The sequence below is a fragment of the Phymastichus coffea genome, unplaced genomic scaffold (genome assembly GCF_024137745.1).
Source record: "Phymastichus coffea isolate CEN01 unplaced genomic scaffold, Cenicafe_Pcof_1.1 PCOF00072, whole genome shotgun sequence".
Taxonomy (NCBI): domain Eukaryota; kingdom Metazoa; phylum Arthropoda; class Insecta; order Hymenoptera; family Eulophidae; genus Phymastichus; species Phymastichus coffea.
The window spans coordinates 1,239,234-1,264,079 of record NW_026706883.1 but is presented as its reverse complement, the minus strand read 5'-3'; the positions used below and the strand labels follow the sequence as shown (position 1 = coordinate 1,264,079).

The 24,846-nt window shown below is 36.9% G+C and overlaps 6 protein-coding genes across 11 annotated transcripts in view; 2 read left to right on the top strand and 4 right to left on the bottom strand.

Annotated features, from left to right (window-relative positions):
- Positions 1 to 8,240, bottom strand: part of LOC131668048 (protein phosphatase PP2A 55 kDa regulatory subunit) — a 36,636-nt gene extending 28,396 nt beyond the window's left edge. The window contains exons 1-2 of one of the 4 annotated variants that reach the window (XM_058941879.1): positions 7,876 to 8,240; positions 7,618 to 7,791 (exon numbers count right to left, since the gene is read on the bottom strand). The gene's annotated coding sequence lies outside the window, so the exon portion shown is untranslated. Of the gene's footprint in view, positions 1 to 5,445; positions 5,494 to 5,586; positions 6,045 to 7,617 lie in introns of those variants that run through there. The other 3 variants (XM_058941880.1, XM_058941878.1, XM_058941881.1) reach the window with 3 other exon arrangements.
- A 1,069-nt stretch (positions 8,241 to 9,309) lies between these two features.
- On the top strand, positions 9,310 to 11,618 carry LOC131668005 (MOB kinase activator-like 3). Its single transcript, XM_058941811.1, has 5 exons — positions 9,310 to 9,854; positions 10,190 to 10,340; positions 10,651 to 10,878; positions 11,012 to 11,127; positions 11,202 to 11,618. The coding sequence occupies exons 1-5, from the start codon at positions 9,810 to 9,812 to the stop codon at positions 11,367 to 11,369; spliced, it is 708 nt and encodes a 235-aa protein (XP_058797794.1). The 5' UTR covers positions 9,310 to 9,809; the 3' UTR covers positions 11,370 to 11,618.
- Positions 11,619 to 11,774: 156 nt separating this feature from the next.
- On the bottom strand, positions 11,775 to 14,594 carry LOC131668003 (mitochondrial-processing peptidase subunit beta). The gene is made up of 7 exons (XM_058941807.1): positions 14,441 to 14,594; positions 13,845 to 14,069; positions 13,372 to 13,757; positions 12,955 to 13,148; positions 12,700 to 12,869; positions 12,303 to 12,557; positions 11,775 to 12,150 (listed from the first exon to the last, which is right to left on the bottom strand). The coding sequence occupies exons 1-7, from the start codon at positions 14,507 to 14,509 to the stop codon at positions 12,010 to 12,012; spliced, it is 1,440 nt and encodes a 479-aa protein (XP_058797790.1). The 5' UTR covers positions 14,510 to 14,594; the 3' UTR covers positions 11,775 to 12,009.
- LOC131668004 (charged multivesicular body protein 7) lies at positions 14,574 to 17,836 on the top strand. 3 transcript variants are annotated; one of them, XM_058941810.1, is made up of 6 exons: positions 14,723 to 15,020; positions 15,086 to 15,387; positions 15,485 to 16,265; positions 16,356 to 16,551; positions 16,638 to 16,706; positions 17,202 to 17,836. In XM_058941810.1, exons 2-5 carry the CDS (start codon positions 15,104 to 15,106, stop codon positions 16,679 to 16,681), a joined length of 1,305 nt encoding a protein of 434 aa, XP_058797793.1. In that variant the 5' UTR covers positions 14,723 to 15,020; positions 15,086 to 15,103; the 3' UTR covers positions 16,682 to 16,706; positions 17,202 to 17,836. The 3 variants fall into 3 exon arrangements, with proteins under 3 accessions (XP_058797792.1, XP_058797793.1, XP_058797791.1); XM_058941809.1 differs by lacking the exon at positions 14,723 to 15,020 and adding an exon at positions 14,574 to 14,702 and having other exon boundaries at positions 16,638 to 17,836; XM_058941808.1 differs by having other exon boundaries at positions 16,638 to 17,835.
- A 658-nt stretch (positions 17,837 to 18,494) lies between these two features.
- On the bottom strand, positions 18,495 to 19,001 carry LOC131667943 (histone H2A-like). The gene has a single exon (XM_058941721.1). It carries the CDS (start codon positions 18,961 to 18,963, stop codon positions 18,556 to 18,558), a length of 408 nt encoding a protein of 135 aa, XP_058797704.1. The 5' UTR covers positions 18,964 to 19,001; the 3' UTR covers positions 18,495 to 18,555.
- Positions 19,002 to 21,158: 2,157 nt separating this feature from the next.
- On the bottom strand, positions 21,159 to 21,967 carry LOC131667938 (histone H2A-like). Its single transcript, XM_058941716.1, has one exon. It carries the CDS (start codon positions 21,866 to 21,868, stop codon positions 21,485 to 21,487), a length of 384 nt encoding a protein of 127 aa, XP_058797699.1. The 5' UTR covers positions 21,869 to 21,967; the 3' UTR covers positions 21,159 to 21,484.
- Positions 21,968 to 24,846: the final 2,879 nt, after the last annotated feature.

Sequence of the window (24,846 nt, the reverse complement as noted above, 5' to 3'; positions counted from 1 at the left end):
GAAACGATTGAAAACCAATCGATCATCAGTGGCGGGCTGCTTAACAACGAAAATCGCAGGCCGGCACATGATCGAGGTCGCTCTAGTGTATGCGCACACATTTTCACACCCGCCGCCGCGCGGCAATTGGAAGCTCTTTCCTCTCGCTCGCCGAGCTTTGATGTCGCGCACGTGCAACAGATTGAATTTTACGATTGGCAATGTGCACGCCCGGCGTACGTTTACACGTGTTCAAGCTCAATTGTTTCAGCCATCAGCTCAAGTGCTTTTACTTTTCCTTAATTACCATCGTTAATTCCGAGGACAGAATTATTACCACGGGAGCGCGTCGAAAGCTCGTGAGTAAGTTCGCTCCGAACGTGCCTATGTGCAATCGCAAAGTAATCAGTTTTTAAATTGATTGCTTTTTGTTTCTAGTGTAAGAGTTGATCGCAAGTTCGATTCCACGGTTTTTTTTCCGGGCTCACGCATCTATCGCCTGGATAATCGGACCCTCAAACTGTTGAAAATACGACGCATCCACTTTCATCGGAGACAACGCGACTGAACAAAATTTCACTTTTGCATTGACTAATTCAAAGTAACGTGGCATATAATAAGCTCGCAAGACATTGGGAAAAACTTGGAAATTGAAATGGAAGTTTACGAGCTCGAACGCAAGCGAATTAAATATCTGGACGGAGCCCATTCGTCGAAGTAAAAGACAGTCGGAGAACCAAAGGCGAGAGCTCGTAGGGTTACAATTTTATTAGCAATAAAAACCAGAGAAACTCGTTATTGTCTGTGTCGCGCACAGAGATCGTCGCGCAGTCAAACAAAACAAGCAATAAACGCGAGCTGACGGCCGGCGTAATTCGATAAGTTGTAAGCTCGGAGCTTTTGTTGGACACGCATGTCCCAATTCTTCTTCTATTTCCTTTTTTCCCCGTGTTCTTGCGCGGACTCGAGGAAAAGGAACTGAGTGAGCGCGCGTTATTGGCGCGTTTCGAAAGCTCGACCTGCGCTTCTGAGCTTTATCTCGGAAGAATGTTTTTGCAATGCAAGATAATGCGAGAGAAAAGTCTGCTACAAATACGCGTGAATCTGCACGTAATTTACGAGTGCATGCTTCTTAAGGGAAACCTCGTGTTTACTTGGCTTATTGTCATTCATACCAATTCAGTCTGTCGATAATCGCTTCAAAGTATCATTCATTGTTTGCGCGCTGCAATCATCCATCGGCGACCTATTAATACAACGAGTCAATGCATTCTGAAAATCAACAAGCGCGCGCCGTTCGTTTTGCACCTTATAATCATATAAAAATGTGATCGCCCGTCCCTTCGCAATCCCATTTAATCGCAATAAGGTTATAGCTTTGTTTAGAGCGACGGAGATGCGATAATGCTGGAAGCTCGTAATAAACAAGGAAAAGGCTATTTCTAAACCATCAATTTCAAGCTTTTTATTTCATGAACGTACGCCACTGGCGCGACTCAATCATACTTTCTATTTGGCGAAAATCTCTAGTGAACGCCGCGGCATCATTCGCTGTGCTTGCCGATCTCGCTGAGTGCTTTTTTAATGCGATTTTGAAATAGACTCGCGGCGAGTTATCTTTCGTGTTTCGCGATACGGCGAGGCTTTTGTTTGCCGCCCGAGAAGATAAAGAAAGCGCGCGCTCTCGTCGAAGGGTGCAAATAAGCTATAAAAGTTATTTGTGATCGACGACGCCAAGTGGATAAATAAACAAGGTGTCCTTCTTTGATTTATATGGCGAACTTCCGTAGAATTTTTAGCTCGAGGCTCCGTGCTTCTGTCGCTTGGTCGATTCAGCGAGCGCAACCACGAGAAGTCTGCCAAAATAAAACTAAGAATGACGTCTTTCGCTTAACGAAACGCACCGAACACACGCGCACGTTTCACCTATACGTATTTCCTATGTTAGAAAAGCTGTGACTCGGTCAGTCTCCGAACCTTGACCGAAAGACCATCGTGGAAGAGGCATCTACTGTGTCGGTAGATGTAATAACGTATTTGCTTGCGAGCGGTAGCAGCAGCGCTGCTAGCATTATTCGTTCATCGACCGCTGAATCTCGGATATCAGGTCGCCACTCCTGTCCGCATTGTTCGCTCGCTGGCTCTTTTCTTTTTTGTTTCTCGAACGAGCTAATGCAGCAGCACTCTGGCAAAGGGATGAAAGCGCTGCTGCTGGCAAGATAAGAAAAAAATCTTGGCCGCCAGAAGGAAGAAGCGAAAAAAAAAGAGCGTGCCTCGGCAATTTCTTTTTTTATCACGGGACAAGTCGATGGGAAGAGTGCTCCGACCGACTATTTCATCTTCGGCTCTATTCTTAGATTCGCTCCTGACATCTTCTGCTACTTAAACTGGCAACTTTTTACCGCCTATCAAACAATGTCCTCCTTTACTCCCAGTTGATTGCCAATGAATGGCGTGCCTTGTGCGGACCATCGACTGCTTACCGCTCATGGTGCACGGATCTTCCAATAGGGCTCACAATATCGAATTTCGGATATTGTTTAGATAAGTTTCGTTTTTACCGAACTCGCGTGTACCGAAAACAATGATCATTTTGTTTGTCTGTGGCTCGATAGAAAGCAAACGACAGTTCTCCGGCGACAAAGTGTACGTACCCCGGCACCAGTGCACACCGAGAAAAACGGAAAAAATTTATTTGTCAGCAGAAATGCGGTCGTTTACCTCGGTTTACCTCGCCACCCCGCTCTCCCTCCGTCGTTAAATAAAAAGACGTTGATATAAAAAAAAGCACCGATAGCGACAGTCGCAGAGCCTGCGAGAGCAATGAAGAAAACAAGGGATCGATCGTACGCAAGAGCGACGAGCGTATCCATAAACCCATGAAACAATGAGCACGCGCGCAGAAGCTATCAGAAAGCAGACCTAGCTTGACCCAAATATGAATCTCTCGGAAAAGAAAAAAAAAAAAGAAAAATACGCGCCGCCGCATCAGCGAAGTAATGAATCCGCATATATACGTTTCAAGTGCAAGAGCAATCCGCCCGACGCGCGAGCGACGGTATTGTCTCGCGGGAGACTCTCGCTGCTTCTGGTTTTTATTATTTCCAGGTGAACGCTAAACGAGGACAAGCGGTGGAGCCAACTTGCTCCCGACTGCTCGCGCGTCCGCGCGTTTATCGGCGATACGCGAGCGCTTCCACGATAACTTGCCCCGTACCGCTAATATCTTCGCTTTGTCGATGCCGTTCGTTTTCTCGCGGATACTTGCGCGCGACGAGCGTGACGAGGCGGGGGGAGGGGAGGTGCACGAGCGGTCAATCGCTCCGAAGGAAGGGGATTAATGTCTCTTTGTTCGGCGCTACGCTCAATGTGAAAAGATAAAAATCTCGCGACCGTATAATTGACGCTTTGCGCTCGTTCCTGCATTCACGGCTCGCGCGTCTTGTTCGAGAAGCCGAACCTCGCCGGGATAGTGCACAAAGAAGTGCAGCGATCGAAGGAACGAGCCTCTTTCACGTGCCTGATGAGATTTGCCACGTAACGTTATTACATATATATTATCGGGAAGTTTGAAAGATCGATTGGCTCGCGCGCCTATATATCGTGCATCTGTCACTCGGTAACCCCTCGAAAACTCACCGAATGATAATCCACGTATGAGAGTTGAGATATGATGTCGGACGGCTGCTCTTCGTGCTCTCCAGAGAGTACAAGAAGCCACGTCGTAATAGCAGGCATCGCAATAAATCGCGAGTGCGGCGAGGATGAGAAACGTGGACACGTTATAAAATTCGAAATGCGGCTATCGAGCGACGAGGTGAAACGTGCTTTCTTCCCCCTTTCGTGCTCGCGCTTTCGTTTATCAGCGGCCGCAGCCCACTGTCGAGAGAGAACTGGACGGCGCACAATGCTTTTCACGACAATTAGCAGCGGCGCACTTTCGCGCAAATGTCCGTGCATTCAAGCTCGATGAGTCGGCATTATTGGATCGACGAGTGGAGCCAGACCGAGGCAAATGGATCGCGATGGCTATCTGTTTTTTCCAATTGTTAATCGGACGCTGTGCTAATTTGGTATGCCGCCTCGCGCCCGCGCCCGCCGTACAATCGCGAACGTGCCGGGAACGTTGACGGTTCGTCATCGATGAGCGTTTGTCGTCTTTCCCTCGGCAAAAGTGGAAGTTGCCCGAGGGACGCGCCACACATTTCATCGAGAACAAGACGCAAGACGAACTGTAGGATAAGGGCGAAGAACAAGAAACAAGTTTGCCGCGTACAATTACACGTGCGTATACGTTTGTAACAATGCGCGGGTACCTTGCTCTGAGGCAATAAAACCGGTCCTAAGCCGAGCTGCCATTACACGCTTTGCATATATAGGACATCGGGTATTTTTTACAAAACTCTCCATTGTTTTCAATGCCTTGCGTAAAATTATCTTCTTTGCTTTCTCGCTGGCGGACGCCTGCAGTTCGTCGTTTTGGAAATGTTTTTCTTAAAAATTGTCATCCATGTGCGAGGTGATTACGCAATCAAGCCACGTAAATCACAATGCGACTACTTCTAAAAAGTAAACTAGAGTTGACGTTCTTGACAGTGAACGAATAGCGCCGGAGACGTATAAAAAAAGCGACAAGCAATCGGATCAGCTGGCACCTCGCGCATACGAAACTATGCGTATATCTATGCGAGATTCCGAGAAATCCCGACTAGCCATGGACTACTAGAAGTTGGCCGAGCCGGAGGATGAGATAATTTCTATTGTGGCTCGCGCGCGATATTATTATAACGTTGGCAAAACATCGGTCGACTGTCCTTTTCGGGATTAATTATATTTGGGTTTTCTACTCGCGGAAAGAAAACGAGCGTCAATCGGTTTGCTGAGAAAGATGAGCAGATTAGATAAGACGGAAAGCTCCCTGATTTGAGAATTTAATTAAATCTGGCTGACGCTGCTGGCATTTCAATCGTCCAATCAAGTTTTTCCTTTCGAGGACTTTGACTATTAAAATGGGGTTCGTTCCAAACGACTCACCTTGTCAAATTTGGACACCTTAGCCAAGTGTTCACCCGTGCTTGTTTAAACTATTCCATTAGTGAGCCTCCATTAATGGATTTACACATATTCGCAAGCTCTAAAACGCTTCAGGCGTAACTAAAAATGTAAGGCTCGTCAATGTAGACGTTGAGAAACGTTTAGGCGAACAAATTAGAGAGTATTTCTATATTAGCATTTTCACGAGCAGATTAGAAGCGTCATCGTCATGGAAAATGTTTCATATTAAAAAAATGATATTTTCCTCAAATCTCAATTTAAATGCCTTGAAAATCAGAAAACTCCAGTAAACTGAATCGCTCTCGAATGCAATCTCTTGTGAATTAGAAATAAGGAAAAAAGGTAGAGCGAGTGCAAGAGGAGCAAAAAAGAGGCGGAATAAAACATTAATAAAAAGACCTTGTCACGTACTTCTTGCTTATAATCCACAGAAATGCGATCCGCAGGATTCTTACAGAGCTGCAAAAGAAAACATATCGAAAATTCACTTTACGCTTTGTTTGTCTCTCTTTCGCTCGTGAAGTATAATCGTTGACGTTGATATTCTCATACCTTTCAGGAATAGCGACGACTTGAACAATTATTATGCGCATTTCAACGTTTTAGAGCGGTCGCACTCGCGCAGAAGATTTATGGCTATTTTCCAAGCTGCGGGATGAGCGACAGAGCGTAAACTATATGGCGGCATTACTCAATTCATGTCAGAGTTGATCGGACGTCGTGACGGTATGCGGCGACTTGACGTGGGCTTCGCGTTGAAATTGCGATTTGAGCGCGTACCTTGCTTGGATTTTTTATTTACTAATTATGCTTTAGCTTGACAATAGAGCTTATACGCGGCCTTGTAAATGCGTGTTCCAATTTTCAGCAAACGTTTATGCCGCATTTATCACTTTCATCGGCTATCGTAATGAGATAGGCACAGGAAAAAAAGATCTTGTATCAATAGCAATCATTTCAAACATGATACGTTTGTGGCAAATGTAACCTAAATACGCAAAATCAAATGAAGTCTCAGACTCGTTGAAATTTATGCAGAAATTCGCATTCTTTCACATACTACGTATTCTGTGAAATTCAGCCACATGCACTGTCGATGAATTTAATCTCGATTAATTTTTTGATAAATGCAGGCTTTCCTGTTAATTCTGTTTTATTTATTTTTTTTGCAACATGGTGAATTTTCGAGAAAACACATTGACGTTTTTTTTTTTCGAAAATCAATGTAAGTAATCGTCGGGCGAATGTGAAAAATAGCTTACAAAAAGGATCCAAAGCTACAACGCTCATCAATTTTCAACGCTCAAATCCAGCGGCTATTCGTAAAAAATCCTGTACACGCAACGCGCACGATATATCTGAATAAAATCTCGTGAATATTTATGAATAAAAAGAGAGAGAGAGAGAGAGACGTGGGAAAGAAAGAGAAATAGAGAAGATTGACCAATTGTAAATAGCTCGTTGTCAGGAGGAATGAAAAGCAAGGCACATGTACACGGCGATAGGATAATTACCGCATGGCATCTACAGGGAAAATAGCGGCAAATTGTGTAATTGAAAAAGATCGCGGAGTGAGACTAAAGTACACGCGCGCACGTCACATTATAATAATGCTTGAACACATGTGTCGGTCGCACGCTCCTCTACTCGCTGCTATGGTTCGCTGGCGACTTTATTATAAAGCGGCGACGATTATTTTTCATTAATTTGCCAGCGAGAAGGATTATTGAAGTTACTTTATACACTTTGCTGCGAAAGATACAGCTGATTAAACGGAAAGACAAAACTTGCGATATACGTGCACTTTTTTTTTCGTTGACGTTTTGCTTGATTGCTTCCCTTCATTTCATCGCACTGCTTACTGTCAACGTGATTTTTATGAAGAAAAGAGAAAACATTTGTTATTTTTCCTTTGATGCAAGTGGTGGATGGATATTGATAGATAGATATATAGAGAGAGAAACTTTAATGAAAAGAAAATAAGTATTTTGAGCTAAGTGTAAATTTTGTCAACATTAACTTTTTTATAATGCAAATTATAGAATTTTTTTCAGGAATGGTTTGACTAATTACACGTATTAATTGGAAATTGTTGATAAAAGCTTGCGCAAGACTTACTCTTTTTTTGCTTAACCTGGTTTTAAAAATATAACCATTTGATGTTGTCCCGGCTACGACAACGTACATCACCGCGTCCTTAGAAAACTGTTTCAATAATTGATCGATCATTACTTGCAATGGTAACAATTTTTCTGTTTTTGCGCAACTTCGCTTTTTCTTTTCTGTCGCGAGTAGCTTGGAGAATTATTTTGTCGGAGGATTATATGGCTTTTCGAAACAAAAAGATGTAACTAAGCGTGAAACGTCGAAAGAATCGGGTCGTAACGGCCAAGCGCGCACCTCGTTTCCTCACTTAACATTCATAACTCGCATATAGCGGCGCATGCCATGCGTGTGTTTGTTTCCCCTTTCTTCATTTTTTTGCTGTTAATAAACTGGTGAAAATGTATGAGAAACAATTTGTCGAGTTGCAGCTTTGTTTTTGTTACGCAAAAAAAAACACAAAAAAAAAAGAAAACTCACAAGACGCGGCGCCAAGAATAATCCGCCGATGAAGAGGCTCTCCGTCTTCGCCGTTGTTGTTTTTTCTTTTGCTCGACAGGCTGCTGCTGTAAGTTCCTCGGCCCTTGATGGTATTGCAGTACACACACTCTCACTGCACACTATTGTATACCAAGTCGCACGCACACAAAGGGCCTATATGTCGAAGAATATATAAGAAAAGACATTGACCCTTTTCAGATAAAGAAAAGAGCCAAGAAATTGTCGACAGAAACTCACACTAATGCACGTGGTGCCAAGAAGCAGCTTGGATCCTCAAATGCACGAAGAAAAGAAAGGAGACACAAACACACTGACACTGACTGAGAGGGAGAGAGAGAAAGAGAGAGAGAAAGAGAGAGAGAGAGAGAAAGAGAGAGAGAGAGAGAGAGAAGAAAAAACTGGGCCACCTACACAAGCTGTTTTGTAGCCTCGAGGGGTTGTAGCAGCTTTATAAGCGCCAGCCCTTTGCTCTTTATGTGTGTGTATATACGTTGGTAGATATGTGTATGTGTGTGATGATGATCGCAGAGAAACAGCAGTTGCGCGCACGTTAACACCCGGACAGTCGGACGGCAAGTGCAGCAACAGTTGCGGCTCTACTCGCCGCGAATGCCGAAGCGACAGCCAGCAGAGCGGAGTGTACACAACGCCGCGGCAACACTAGCGCCACCTAGTCGACACCAACTTAGCTATCTCAGCTCCTTCCTCTCTTCATATGCGTAGCTACGCATGTGTGGGTATGTAAAACAAACTAAGGGTGGATGACCCACTTTTCGAGCTTGACAACTTTCGGTATAACCCACACACAAACCACCACCCATATGTTGCATGCGCAGAATATTTTTTGTTTGCAAACCTAATGCCGTCAAGTTTTTTTATTCACGATGGAAATGATACACAGTTTCAGAGGAAAGAAATTTTCCGAACGAAAGAAGGCAATTATTCGATAAACCGTCGATTAATATTGAGTAATCAATATGTATTTTCAAATTAATTATCTAGTTGCTTCTTATAACATTTAATACTAATTGTTTTTAATCATTTATTACTAATTATATAAAGTTGCACAAGTTTCCGTTATTATTCAAATAATAACGTCAAAACAAGAAAGTCAAAGTGTCATTTGACCATCACACTTTGCTGTATGCACAAAAAATAATTAATCGAAACTTGTCACCGAAATCATCATGATATATTAAAACAAAGATCACGTTCGGGTCCGTAAGCGATTTATTGTTAGTATATCTCATTCTCGCTGAGAGTTTCACGCTTGAATACGTAATATACTCAAATATTTTCGCGTACACGTTATGGCACGAAATACGGATTATTAAATTTTTTTTTATCGGAGTTCTCTTGCACCGCATTTTGCTTAAAGTGTCAACATTTAAGTTATTCGAACTTTCCATTTAAGGTTTCTCGGGGAACGCTGATAATGATTTTTCCATTTTCAGTTTTGTAGCGAGAAGAAAAGCTGACTGAGCAAAGAAATTAGTGCCAGAGACAGTATATTCGATATATATGCAAGCGCGTAATTTTTCGAGACAGTTTGTCTGACTTTAATTATATATAAAAGTTAGATGAAAGCAGATTTATTTATTTTCGCGTGACATTCTAGTTACATTTCATCGAACTAAATTTTTATTATTTAATTTAACAGTTTACGCGTAAATTGCTCCACGTTTACACGTTGTATACGTGCTGACAAGATTTATCAAATCTGCATTATGTAAATATCACAAAAAATGGCCAATAAAAATTGTCACGAGAAGCATTAGTTCTATCAGTGAAAAAAAGTTACGAACGAACCGCAGAAACTACAGGCGAAGTCGAAGCCATCGTGTTATACGCGCATATCGCTCGATAAAGCAGAAACAGACTCTCTTCGTTCGGAAGTTGATTTCCTCTCGCACCAAAGTTGGGGGTGTCCTCTCCCTTCCCCTCAACGTTCATTGTATTGTTGGCGCCTCCGTAGAGCTGCGCGAATGGGTTGTCGATGTGATGCTGGCTGGCTGGCCACGACAGTCAGCGCAACTATATCATAGAGGCAAAAGTTGTTGGTTGCTCTTTTTCGGAGAGGACGCGCGGAATTTCGCACCGCCAAGTGTTCGCTGGCAATAATCGATGTTGCTTTCACTCAAAAAAATATAGTCAATAATAACAAGTCGACAATGGCATCGCTCAGCGGCTTCGTCGAGTTCTTCCAGAAAGGAAAGGTACGTAGTTATTGATGGGTCGCTTTGCTTTATTACGCATAACCTCCAACTCAATGTTATGATCCTTGAGGTACTTTTATACCTATTACGTAGACGCAGGTGTACGCGCGTTCAATTTGTTCGAGTGCGCGTTCACGCTTTTTTCTTTACATTTTTTTTAATCAGCGACTTACTCATGCCGTATGGCTGTTGGAATTTTTTCCCCGTGCCGCTATCAGCTGATTGCAATTGTTTGTTTATTTTTGGATTGCAATTGTTGACCCCGGGAGGAGAGATGCCATTATTCAACACAAATTTTTTGGAAAATTACTGAGAGGTGAATATTGCTATTTCAGACTTTCCGTCCAAAAAAGAAACTAACGCACGGTACTATGCGATATTCGCTCTACAAACAAGCGCAGGCATCCTTGAACTCCGGTATTAATTTACGCGTAGCTGTAAAACTGCCACCTGGAGAAGAAATTAGTGACTGGATTGCTGTTCATGGTGAGTCTTGTGTTTTAATATGTATAGCACACCGACGAAAAAGTAAACTAAGAAATTCGTATTTCTCTACTGGCAAATTGAGTCTTAATTTTAGAATATGGGTCACTCTTCTCATCTCTTATCATGCTTCAAATATTGTTATATAACTTAGAAACTAACATTTATTTCAGTAATACATTTGAACTGTTGAAATCATGAATGATAAAGTATTTTGAATTCAGTTTAAAATAGAGTATATCTTACATTGATATCTCTAATTAGTTTACTTTATTATGAGGGCCTGCTGATTAATTATCACCCATGTTGGCAGTTGTGGATTTCTTCAACAGAATTAATCTCATTTATGGCACAATATCTGAATACTGTGACTCAACTTCCTGTCCAACAATGAGTGGTGGTGCTCGCTTTGAATACTTATGGGCAGATGGTGATAAATATAAAAAGCCAACAGCTCTTCCAGCACCTCAATATGTTTCTCTGCTGATGGAATGGATTGAAACACAAATCAATAATGAAAACTTATTTCCAGTCTCAACAGGTAGAATTTTTTTTTATGCTTTTGTATAATTTATAAATAGAAAACCTGTTTTACTGGTTGCTATCTTTAATTAATTTAATTTATTATTTGTATAATTCTGCTACTTTAAACTATATGAATAATATTTGTTCAGATGTGCCATTTCCAAAAACTTTCATACCATTGTGCAGAAAAATTCTAACAAGACTATTTCGAGTTTTTGTGCATGTATACATTCATCACTTTGACAGAATCGTCGCTATAGGAGCTGTAAGTTAATTTTGGAGTAGAAGTTGTTTTAAAATTAATCAATTGTTTTCCATTCGTTTTTTTTCCTATTTCAGGAAGCTCATGTCAATACTTGTTATAAACATTTCTATTATTTCGTGACTGAATTTGAATTGATTAATCACAAGGAATTGGAGCCATTAGCAGAAATGACAGCTAAAATTTGCAAGGATCCTCTACCTTCAACTCACACAACAGTACCTGCAAATTCTCTTGGCAGATAGTCAAATAGTTAAATCCAGGATAATGTGCATTTTAATGCATTTTAACAATAGATAGAATTTGAATGCGTTTAGTTATTGAATCTCTTGTGAATCCATTTTGTACATATGTAGTTGAACTTTTCTAATTTTACGACTTATAACAATACACTGACATAGATTTTCTTTATAATCGAATTTTGAAAAACATTTGTGCAATTTATTGTGCATTCAATTTGACAATTTGTAATTTTTAGTAAAAAATATTAGCCTTTTCGACCATTGAATAGCAAATAAGGATTAAGTTAAACATTCTAGTCAGTATTAAATCAAAACGTACTATTAATTTAGATTATTTTTATTGGGCATTTTTATGTGACATATTATTTAAGTATAATAAATATTTTAATTGTAACAAAAACTTTTGAACATTGTGGTGAACTTGAAATCTCATTTAATGTAATTCAATTTATTTACAAGAATAATAACAGTGAAAAAAATGAAATTATTTTTTTTATTTCCATACTGATATTGTACATGCATATCATCGTAGCAGTACTTTCAAGGATGTCAACATATCTTACACGTACTTTAATTAATCAAGGTCGCAAATCATATTATCTATAAAATAATAATAGTTCGACTGGTTGTAGGCGAAAGGAATTTAATATCTAATCCAGTACATAGCACCACGGATCATGTTGTAGTCAGTCAAATTTTCAACCGGACCAACTGCAGCTATGACTGGGCAGCGATCGTAGATGTATTTCATGCCAGCATCCTGTACAGTTTTAGCTGTGATACTCTGTAACAATACGTTATTATTAGTGATTGTCCGTTTAAAATATTATTTAACATTTTGCTAAATTATTTCACTATGAAGAGTGATTTTAATATCTATTTAATATAACAAGTATTATAATTCACATCGAAGATAATAATTAAAGCTATGCTTACTTCTATTCTGGCCTCGAGTTCATGAAGAGGAATTCTACGGTTGTAGCAAAGCATTTGCCTGCCGATATCTTCACATACAGCGGTAGTTCCATCCAACTGCAGAAGCATGTTTGTCTTAAGAATATTCTTTGCCCTATCTACATCTTTTTCACGAAGGTTTGTGCAAATCTTCATCCATTCTTGTTGAATGTTCCATACCATGTCTTCGATTTGCATGGGCTCGCAGATAAAGTAAACTCCCCACAAACCAGTATCCTACGAATTATAATGAAATTTATAGTTATTAAAGTAGAATTAGCTTTCCTTTTAGTGAACTCGAATTGAAAGTATTATCTTTTTGTTAAAATATATTATAATCATTTGGAAAATATGGTTATTCATGAGTCTAGTGATGAACCTTGTAACATGTGTTGAAGCTCTGGAAACTGTGGCATAATTCACCAGATGCAGCGATTCTCGCCAAATTTGTTGCGGTGTTGGAACCGCCACCCTGACTACGATCCCAAGCACCCATCAAGGTATTTGCAACCATTAAGGGAATGTTATCGGCTTCTTTCCAACCGGCACCTATTACAAGTTTTAATTGTAAATTATATGAATTTTCACTTATTAATCATCAAGTGTTTTATCAATAGTTTAAATAATAAATTACCTTCAACAGCGATTGCCACGTGTGCAAGAGGCATCGAGTCATCACGAACACGGATTTCGGACCCTGTGTAACGGCAGGGAAGATCAAGATCGGGAATTTTGTCGTATATGGGTCCTTTCATTTGACCAAAGTGTTGTTCAGCTAGCTGAACGAGCTGTTGGTGATCTACACCGCCAGCTCCAGCAAGAACAAACCTGCAACGGTTATATATTATTACTTTCTCAAGACTTGGGACTTAGATTAGGTAATTAGCTAAGTAATTTTGTTTCAAATAAATTTTGCTCTCAAAGTAAATCAATGACATTAAACACCAAAAATTAATGTAATTATTTGACAATGAATATCATACTTGTTATTTTACAATTGGTATGAATATTCATTTATTATTTGGATAAAATACTCAAATGAAATATATACCTTGGTGGGCCATAGTTATTCTTGACATAGTTGACAAGATCATTCCTATTAATGGATTTGATGTTTTCAGTAGGTCCAAGAATGGTTCTTCCTAAAGGAGTTCCTTGGTAAGCAACAGAGTGCAAATGATCAAATACAACCTCTTGTAAATTTGTTTCTACTTCTTGCATTTCTCTCAAAATCACCCCACGTTCTCTTTCAATTTCATTTTCCCCTAATTTTGAATTTTGGATTATATCACTAAGAATTTCAACAGCCTTAGGAACATCTTGAGCTAAACATTTGGCATAGAAGACAGTTTGCTCTCGACTGGTGTAAGCATTCAAGTGAGCACCCATGTTTTCAATTTCCAGCTCAAGATCAGTTTGTGATCTCTTTGCTGTACCCTGTGATCAAACATAAATATAATTAACTTTATCTCAGAAAAAATGCTCCATATGCATTGATTATGCAGTATTGAAAAAGAGATATACTTTGAAAGCCATGTGCTCCATGAAGTGAGCAACTCCATTGTTTTCATCAGTTTCATATCGACTACCAGCATCAATCCAAAGACCAACAGTGGCTGTTGCTGCACCACTGTCTTCGGTGGCAATTCTCATACCATTATCTAATGTTGTGGTTTTGGTTGGTGGTTGATTAATAAGTGCCTCCTTGAGAGATGATGCTGCGGCAGTTGATCTCCACTGCTTAGAAATCTAAAAAAAAGTTAATATAAAAAAAAATAAACACTTGTAACGTTAGAAAAGTATGTTGGGATAAATGTAGTAAATGTGCTTAAGGTTAGGATATTGCAAGACGGTAAGAACTTGGTAAAATAAACATGGAAAGTGATAAACTGTTGAATAATAGAAAATAAATGAACAAAATCAAAAATACATTTTAAATAATTCTAGAAATAATAAAAAGTTATTGAATTATGTTGGATTACGTAAGGAAAGTACCGTCAAAACTGATAATTGTTTGATTTTTTTGAACTAGAATAGAACTGCACTTATAAGCATCTTCTCATTTAAAAATTGTAGGAAAATAAAAATTACGAGATAAAGCAAAGTATCGATAGACAAACCTGGAAAAATCCATTCTTGTCCGCGTATTTCCGCAGAGCGGAGTTAATTCTTAGCAGACGAGTCGCCATTTTTCGTCCGAAAAGTCAGCCACACCATGCAACACACACATGCGCGCTAACTTCGTTTCGTTTCGTTTTAATGGCGTCTTTCTCCTTCATTGAAGCTGACGGTCACAGAGGAAAACTTGATTGTCTGAAAACTCGTAAATTTTGTAATTTATTGTAAAACAGATAGTCAATTTCAGCCTATACGAACAAAATTGTAAAAATAAAATAATTTTATATGCACGAGCACGTTACTGTCCGTCTGCACTAATTGCGTATTACTCTATAGTTATTTTGATAATTAGTGAACTACGATAATTATACATTGCTTTTTTCTTGTAGTAAATGTTAGAAATATTATGATCATAATAATAGATTATCATGTACCAAATCGAGTTAATTGAAAACGTTTCATTACGAATATACGTTGTTTTTCTAATGAACAGAAATTGCACATGATAAAGCAGTTTTAAATCTGCTCTCATAGCATATATTTGTTCTGTAATAATTTCGCTGCATCCGTTATTATTATACTGTAAATATATCTTTTTTTAATTTGTTAGCTCACTTAGTTCATAAATACATTTTTGTTTGTAATAGTCATTGCAGATTACAATCATGTCCTCGCAGAAAATTTCAACTCCTATCCCTTTACCTGTTGACAAGTTGCCAGAATGTTGGAATCAAGAAGAAAGAATGAAATCTTTGTTTGCTCCATTTCGCAGTCGCTCTGTCAACCCTGAAGATTGGAGTTCTAAGTACAAATTTTGGAATCAGTTGATTAAAACTTGGGCAATCTACAATGCCCAATGTAGCATTACAATGAGTGATTTGAATCTAAATTTTAAGAGAGATGGAGTCACAGCTTTATGCTTACCAACAGTTTTACAAGAACTTTACAAGTAAAAATAAAAATAATTTATTGTAAAATAATAGTTTTATAAAATGATTGAGTGTCAATAAGAAACAGTAATTAATGATTAATAATTTTTTTGGCAGAAATGGTGAAGTTATATTGGAATCAGATTTTTTAAAAGAATCTAGTAGCACATGGACAGGATGGACCATTGATATATTCGTAAAGAAACCGGTATCTTGGTCTTTTTCAAAGTTAAAAAGTTACATTTCTGAACCAATCTTTGATACTAATGCAAGGTATATTCATATTGCTACTGTAAAAGAACTAGCACAATTGATATTATCTACAATTGATAGTAAAAAAGAAAATACTTTATTATCGTTGAGTGAGCTTACAAAAAGTTGCATAGAGAAAAGTGGAAACAATAGAATTACAGAAAGTAATATCAAATTAGCATTGATTTATTTGAGACACACAAAAAAAGCTACGTTTAGAGATTGCCAAGAAAATGACAAACAGGAATTACTTGTTAAAATTTCTCCAAAAAGTGCAGAAGAAGTGACAGAAATTGATGAAGGAATTCATAAGCTTACTCAACAAGAGAGTATGCTAATAAAAAACATCGAACAACTAGAAGTTGAAAGAAATGAAGTCATAACGAAAGCAAAATCATCCTTAGCAAATGGTTTGAAACAAGTAGCCAAGAGTCATTTACGAAAGAAACATGAACTTGATAAATGCATTGAAAAGCGAAGTGCAGCATTACAAAATGTTCAAAGGCTTTTGGTCAGAATTCATGATGCTTGCTATGATACAGATACATTGGCAGCATATAAAGCTGGCTGCAATGCTTTAAAGAAGTTTGAGGATACTGGTTTGAGTGAAAGTCATGTACAGGACACTATGGATGATATGTCTGATGTAAGATTTTTTACATTCATAATTTCTAATTTTTCTTAAATTAATGTTTTACATAAATTTTTTAAAATTTATATAATTTTAAATTTTCAGATTTTGGCTGAACTCAATGAAGTGCAATCTGTGATGACACAACCTGTACATATTTCTGAGTCAGACTCTGAATTGGAAAAAGAATTGACTGAGATAATGGGAAGTGCTTGGGATAATCCGAAAGAAGATGACAAGAAAAAGCCTTTATCCTTCAATTCGTTTGAATTACCTAATTTGTCAGAATTAGATTTACATGGTAAGTCAATAATATTCTTAAATTATAGTTAATAGTTAATTTAAATTTCACTGCTATTGTTATTATAAATAAAAAATTACTTTCAGATTTACCAGAACCTAAAAATAAAGTACTTGTAAAGCCATCGTAATCTCAAACGTAAAGAACTGTTAAAGGTAAAACTGACTTATTATCAACTGTAACTTATTTATTAATCCTTTTTATTTGAAAATTTGAAGCAATGATTTGAAGTAAAATCTTATCACAATGACTACTTTTAGAAGAAATAGCTGGTTAAGGAGAAAATGAAAAATATTTTCAAACAGAAAACATGTGCTTAGTTATCAAAACAATATAGTTTTGACTTTAGTTCCATTTATTTATTTAATAGTAGTTAATATATATAGAAAAATATGTTTTATAAGCAAGGGATGTTAAGCTAATTATTTTTTTGTTTTTTGAACCATTTTATGTAACTGGATACTCATATGTAAAAGCATTAAAAGTGTTATTTGCCGATTCAATTCCTCCACTACTAAATTTTTACATAAAACGTTTTGAAGTAGTTATTAAAGTAGTGTATATTCAAACAACTTTTTATAAAGATGCATAGATTTTAGATTGTGATATTCTCATCGAAATGATCAAAGGGGTCAACATTGCCGTTACAGATCTCGCCATTACTAATACGTTAATCATTGTCGCACTTGTACGTGTTTGCATTGGTCGCTTCGCTTCCATCACCACCACAATATCGTACGTCTCGGAAGATTCTCGTCACTCTTGTCACTGTAATCTTTTCCTTACACGTCAAAACATTCAATTCAACCATTGCAGATAAATATTTTCTGGATGCATTAGCCATTCAAACAAAACTCGTTCAGACAAAAATTTTTTTTAATTATGAACTTTTTTCATTTCTTAGACAGTGATAAGCGTATTAAAGACCGTTAAATTTAGCGTTAAGGTATAAGATATTGTTAATTACATTAATGGCTAAGTTTATGATGCAATCAGAATCATTTTCACGCAATAGATTATGGAACCGTTCATTAATTTACCAACAATGAAGATGAGATTTTTGAAATCGCTCAATGTTATTGATTTATATTGCCGCTTTGACTGTCGCAATCTTAACATGTGCTACACAAAAAATGTACGTTTTTGCATTGTTTAATGATGATTATAGTATAATTTTTATCTGAATTTACCAAGTTATCGAGTAAATTTTTCGTGTACTGTTTGAAATCGAATAACGAAATATATGAATAATATTTATAATTTATTTTGCCTACATATATATACTCTTTTGTATTGCCTCCCCTGAATGTTAAATTATTCAGACGTGCCCAAGCTTTTGTGGAACCTGTCTCTAAAATCATCTAATTTGCTTAATTTTATATACATGAATAATGAATATAAATATAATAAAGCACGCTAGGATATATATATATATATATATATATATATATATATATATATATATATATATATATATATATATATATATATATGCATGCGCGTGTGTCGTGTGCTGAATCGGACTGTAGGATGATTCACTTCGTGTAGGACATGCAAATTTCAAGACATAAAAGATAAAATATTTTGCATTGGAGGTAAGTATGCGTCTAAAAAGTAATGTAAACGAAATTGCAGCCTCATAGACATTTTTCAGTTAATCTTATTGGCTGTTGTTTAAATAATGTCGTACGTTGTTGGAAATAGTTATTGCTTCAATATATCTAGCATAAAACTTTCATGGTAAATAAAATCGAAAAAGAGAATCAAAAATATTACGTTATCTGTTTCGCTAAATAATAAGAGACTGAAATACTTGTTAAATAATCGCAAGTTATTTAGAACATTAGTAATGGAAGATTAACAATTATTCAAATATGTAAGATTCGCATGTTATGTTTTGAAAAGGTGCAGAGAATTTAAACAATCAATAGATAGTTCAACGTTTAATATTGTTGGTAGTCCTGAAAAGGACTGATTATTTATATGGAAAAAAAGTTATTAGATTTAATATTCTTGACTACTTTTCGTGCTGCTACCACTCTTCTCAGTTTTCTTTGGTAAAAGAATTGCTTGGATATTGGGCAAAACACCTCCTTGGGCAATGGTGACACCAGAGAGCAGTTTGTTTAACTCTTCGTCGTTGCGGATGGCAAGTTGAAGATGACGCGGGATGATCCTGGTCTTCTTGTTGTCACGAGCGGCGTTGCCAGCCAATTCTAAAACCTCAGCAGCCAAGTATTCCATAACAGCGGCAAGGTAAACAGGAGCTCCAGCACCGACACGTTCAGCGTAGTTGCCCTTGCGAAGGAGACGATGGATGCGTCCGACAGGGAACTGAAGTCCGGCTTTACTCGAGCGAGTTTTGGATTTGGTGCCTTTGGCCTTGCCTGCGCCTTTACCACGTCCAGACATTTTCAAGAAATGTATCGGAGACAAGCTTTGAATACGTAACAAACGTACAGTCGCTTAGACTGAATTATTTTCAGTTTGGTTCGAGCATCGAATGTGATAATTTACTAGGACTTCGAGCGCTCCAATAGGAACGTTCGTTTAGTCCCCACTTTGCTATTTCGGATGACCAGCCCCCCCCTCTCCATTGCTATCCGTGACTTTGCCACCACTATACCGCGGGACTATTCTTGAGAGAAATAATGCTACTCCACCGTATAGCTCGTTATGACGGTGTCAAGCTTATTCATGGCTTCGGCTACAAAAACATAAAGAAACGTGGTCGTCCCGTTAAATTCTCTCGCCGAAGAAGGTATGCCCGCACTACCACCTCTCCCAAAAAAATAAATTGTGATATCGTCGCGATGGGCCCACAGTGATTTAATATACTAATGCAAGATATTTTTAGCATTAGGAATAATTAATAAACTAAAGTTGTTTATTATTCGGTCTAGATCATATTACCAACAGCATAGTTGATCTCTTCGAGTTAAGAAAAAAAATAATAAACTATAGTACATTATTTTGCACAAAATTTTGGTAATTATAGTATGATATACCTGCTGATAGTATGCAGAGGAAGCACTTATAAGTGCAGTGTAAAGAAAAATAAATAAAAACTGACCTTAATTAAGTAATTAGTTATTAAAAAATAATTATTTCGATACTCCGTGCGCAAAGTGCGTCTTTCCCGCACGCTCGGTAGAAAAAGAGCATTGAAAATCATTCTTTCCATACGTCGTATAAAAAAATACGGTACGGCACATGTTCGGGAGTTTCTCGTCTCGTATACCTTTCCACTCTCGCTTCGTTCGAGTGTAAACGCCATACAAGACAAGAATCTACTTTCCAGCACTTATGTCGTAATGTACTATTTTTCAATAATTTATTTCTATTGCATCGAATAATAAAATTTATTGAAATATGCTGCAAACAATGCATTTTATTGATATGAACATGCATGATTTCTTTTTGTTCGAAATGCTTTTTATTATAAAATTATTCAATCATTAATAATACAAAGAGCTTAGTTATCAATTATCATAAGTTACACTAATAAACGTTGTAAAATTATTTGTAGCATATCATTAAATGCATTTCTATCGGAATCAACCATAACAAATTATTATATTTTTCTTTAATTGTAAAATGCTATATATCATTGTATATTTTATATATAACGTATAAAATCAAAAATTTTACCTTGGTTTGTTTAAAGTCATTTTCCCCTTTTCCTCTACAATAAAAACGTGGATACTAACTTCAATTGAGAGACTTTTTTTCTTCAAAAACCAAAGAACCTTTAATTAGTAACATTAGCATTACCTTTTGTAAAGTTATAATAGAACATAAATATATCAAATTGTTCAATATGTACTGCAGCACAATATACACCGGTTACACAATTGAAACAAATAGAAAAAAATGTCCCTTAATTACATTTTATATTATTTATTTGTAAATTGTTTTTTGGTCGGTAATTGGTCTTAAGAAAAAGTCAAATCCAATCACTTTTATACCATTATCAATTAAATATATTTCATTTCTTTGTCACCAAATAATTTGCAATTTATTAAATTAGTTGCCTAGATTACTACCAAATTATTTTGCTTATGCATTGACCTAAATTATTAAATTAAATTAAAGGATCCTGTAATAGGGACGCTCATCCTATAAAATAAACAGTAATAAATAGCATTTTATAATACGAAATAAATGAAAATGATTTTGCATTGATTATTCCAATGTTATAACTCGATCGTAAGATATAACCCATTATATATTATACGCAATCAGAAAAGAGCATACGTGTTTATATCATTAAATATGTATCGTTTGCAGCATACTTCAACGAATTGGATTTATTGTGAGAATAAGTTTTTAAAAAAACACTTGTTTTTTAACTTATTATGTTTATTAATCACTAGTTATTTAATTTTGACACACGTCGTCTTATTTGACGTGGATTTTCAACAGTTAAAGATGACTACAATATTTATTTTGTTGTGATGATATCCGGTCGAAATAGATCGGAAATAGTTGATTACGTACCTAGGCCGGGAAATTTTCCGGCCGTGGTATACGTAGTTTTTTTTCCATAGCGAAGCCGAAATTAGCATGTCATCGACCGGACCGAGTCGTGACCGGGAAATGCTTCTTTCAGATCGCTGAAAAAAAACTATTATTACCATATATATACGTGATTCAAATATACCCTTACTAGTTTAAATTTAACGAAATATCTGTAATTGACATTGTTTCCTAAACAGTCTGCTTTATTCAGAATATGATTCAGAAAAAACGTGTACTAAGCATTGTCTAAATTACCTGTACTACTATAGAAAATGTGTGTAATAAAGTGTAAAACACTCATAGATAGTTGAGTCATACAAAGATTCTAAAAAACCAATAGATATAGTTCAACGTTTGATAATATGATAGTCCTGAAAAGGACTGATATGTATGGTTAAAAAATATATATATATTAAGCAGAGCTTTTTTCAGTTTTTTTAGGTAAGAGAACTGCCTGAATATTGGGTAGAACACCACCCTGGGCAATGGTGACACCAGAGAGCAGTTTGTTCAATTCTTCGTCGTTGCGAATGGCAAGTTGAAGATGACGCGGGATGATCCTGGTTTTCTTATTGTCACGAGCGGCATTACCAGCCAATTCCAAAACCTCAGCAGCCAAGTATTCCATAACGGCGGCGAGGTAAACAGGAGCTCCAGCACCGACGCGTTCAGCGTAGTTGCCCTTGCGAAGGAGACGATGGATACGTCCGACAGGGAACTGAAGTCCGGCTTTGCTCGAGCGAGTTTTCGATTTAGTGCCTTTGGCCTTGCCTGCGCCTTTACCACGTCCAGACATTTTCAAGAAATGTATCGGAGACAAGCTTTGAATACGTAACAAACGTACAGTCGCTTAGACTGAATTATTTTCAGTTTGGTTCGAGCATCGAATGTGGTAATTTACTAGGACTCCAAGCGCTCCAATAGGAACGTTCGTTTAGTCCCCACTTTGCTATTTCGGATGACCAGCCCTTCTCCCCTCCACCTGACTAAGCGCCAGTGTACTGATGGACTATTCAGTGCTACTCGGCTACAGTTGCTGAACAGATAAACATTTATTAGTATCAGTTTTTGTCGTTACAGACGAGCATTAATTAAATTCCCATAAATCTCAACATGTCCCAACGACGAAAGGTAGGAATAGGTTTGGGATTAGCAGGCGTCAAACGTTGTCCTACAGGTACGTCTACAGTCATCTACGGTCCAATCACCGAACACGTTTTCCGCCGTCTGGCTCGTTGTGGCGGTGTCAAGCTTGTCAATGATTTCCACTACGGAGAGAAATATATGGACAGAGATGTCTCACGCCGTGGTTTAAACCTCACTCCACTTTATGCGTTAAGCTGGCTACCGCTAGGTATGTTCCCTAGCTCAAATCAGTGGAGAGCTTTGACTTCAAAATACAGATAACTGATACCCTGAATTACGGCAAATATTATCGAAAGTATCTGAGTATAGCATCGATAACTTTTTAATTTTTACAATGACTTCAACTGAAAAAACCAGCAGCAAGGCCGTGAAAAAGTCGGGCAAAGCCTAGAACATCATCAAGGATGCCAAAAATAAATATGAAAACAAAAAGAAGTAATCCTACGCTATCTATATCTACAAAATTTTTAAACAAGTCCATCCAAACACTGAAGTTTCTAGCAAAGCTGTGAGTACATAAACAGTTTTGTCAATAATTCTCAAACACTTTGCTGCTGAGGCATTGCGTTTGAATCAACACAACAGCTCTACCATCATCTTTCGGGAGATCTAGACTGCTGTCAGCTTCTTCCCGGTGAACTCGCCAAACATACAGAATATGTCACCAAGTACACCAGTTTCAAGTAATTTTCCTTCCTCCCTATGCCGAAACAACATCAATCGGCCCTTTTCAGGGCCAACATTTTTTTTCAAACGTATTATAAACTTTTTCGTTTCATTAAATTTTAACAATAAATAATTTTTCTCAGTTAAAAAAGTAACAATTCATGACAATACTTGCTTTGGATAGCTATCACGATCAACTGCATACAACCTAAAACTTGACATAAATATTGTCCTACAGAAGTAGCGACCTTCAGTATGAATTTTCAAACGATCTTCTGCCTATACGGCGAGCAGTACGTATACGTGAAAATCTTCGCATGCGCAAATATACGAATACAAATATAATTTTTCGCCTATGCAAATATGTGCTTAAAATTTTCCGGAAAATAGTTCGTAGCGTCGTATAATATAATACAACTTTTGCTAACGTTAATATAGTATATATAAATATATAAGTTATATTTTAACCCATGAATCATCTGGCGTGGCGGAGCGAGCGCTAGCAAGTCGCGATGGTGCGGTTCAGCTTAGATGGCCCTTCAGAATCCTCCGCCTTCTTTGTTTTGTTACTGTATACAAGGGTTATTATTCCTGATCAGTTTTTACTAACAGCTGAGTAAATTATTTTCAGAATTTTTAGAATTACTTTAGTCTAACTTTATCGGCGCAAAATAAAACTATAAATGTTAACAAAAACATAACTTTGATAAAAAATATCCGTTATAAATTTTTGAAAATCGAAATATGTTTAACTTTACAACGTTTATAAACAGCTCAAGAATGTTTATATAAATTTTCAACTCTTATTAATAGTTAGAATAAATTACAAAAGAGATTTAGTGCAACGATGTAGTGAAACATGGTATTCACTTTAGAATTTAACGAGCTTTATGTCGTCAAAGTTTTGTGAACATCTGATCGTTGATTTTATTTTACTTTTTAATTAGAAAGTGCAAAAATTTTAGGTTCTATGCATTTTCCTGTAGAAAGCTTAATTTTTATATTGTCTTTGTAAAAATAAGATAGAACCAATGATCGCATGTTCGTGAAATTTCAAAATTTAACAAAGATAAAAGATAGTACTTAGCATTTTCATGTCATTTTTTCTTCGAGACATTGAGTAAGATGGATATGTTTAAAGGTATGAAATCATTAATTCCTAAACTTTTCGGTTATAATGGGAAAGATATAAGCAATTCGAACAACATGACTATTATGAGTATACATAAGATAAATCCAGTGAATAAATCAGTATCACAAACTTATAATTAGGACTAAGAAGTTTTCCACGCTTACTAATGATATTAATGAAAGTAATTTCAAAATAAACTATGGATTGGTCATTATGGATTAGCAAAGTGAGATGTGAACAAGATTAGGAAACCTGGAAACACCCGTTGATAATCAAGATTTTAAATATACAGAAGTATTTGAAGTCAACAATATATCAATAATGTTAATCGACTAAATTTGAGTAATAATTTCTGTGTTCTCCATATTAACGTAAGAGGCTTAAATGCCAATTTTGATCTGTTTGAAATACTTATTGATAGCTTAAAGCAAAAACTGTACATGATTGTTTGCACCGAGACATGGAATATAGGATATCATGAACTCTTCAAGATAAATAATTAGGCGATAATAAATTTATTCAACTTACTGTTTTCTAAAACGCTATGTTTGTCTATCCGTAAATGAACTTGTATAGCCGAGTCGACTGCCAAAATTGCTACATTAATACATATACAGACGGGATCTTGTAATATTATATATTTATTAAATGTAGCTACTAGTAAATCGCAAGCGGATAGAAGTGCGGTTACTTGATTTCTAAGAAAAAATTAGACATCGGCATACCATAGCTGTACGGATACAAGAGATGTCGTTAGAGCGAGTGTAAAATCTAGAAAGGTCTTAATTGAACTGAAATTTCTATTAAAGTTAATTTATGTCTTAAATAAC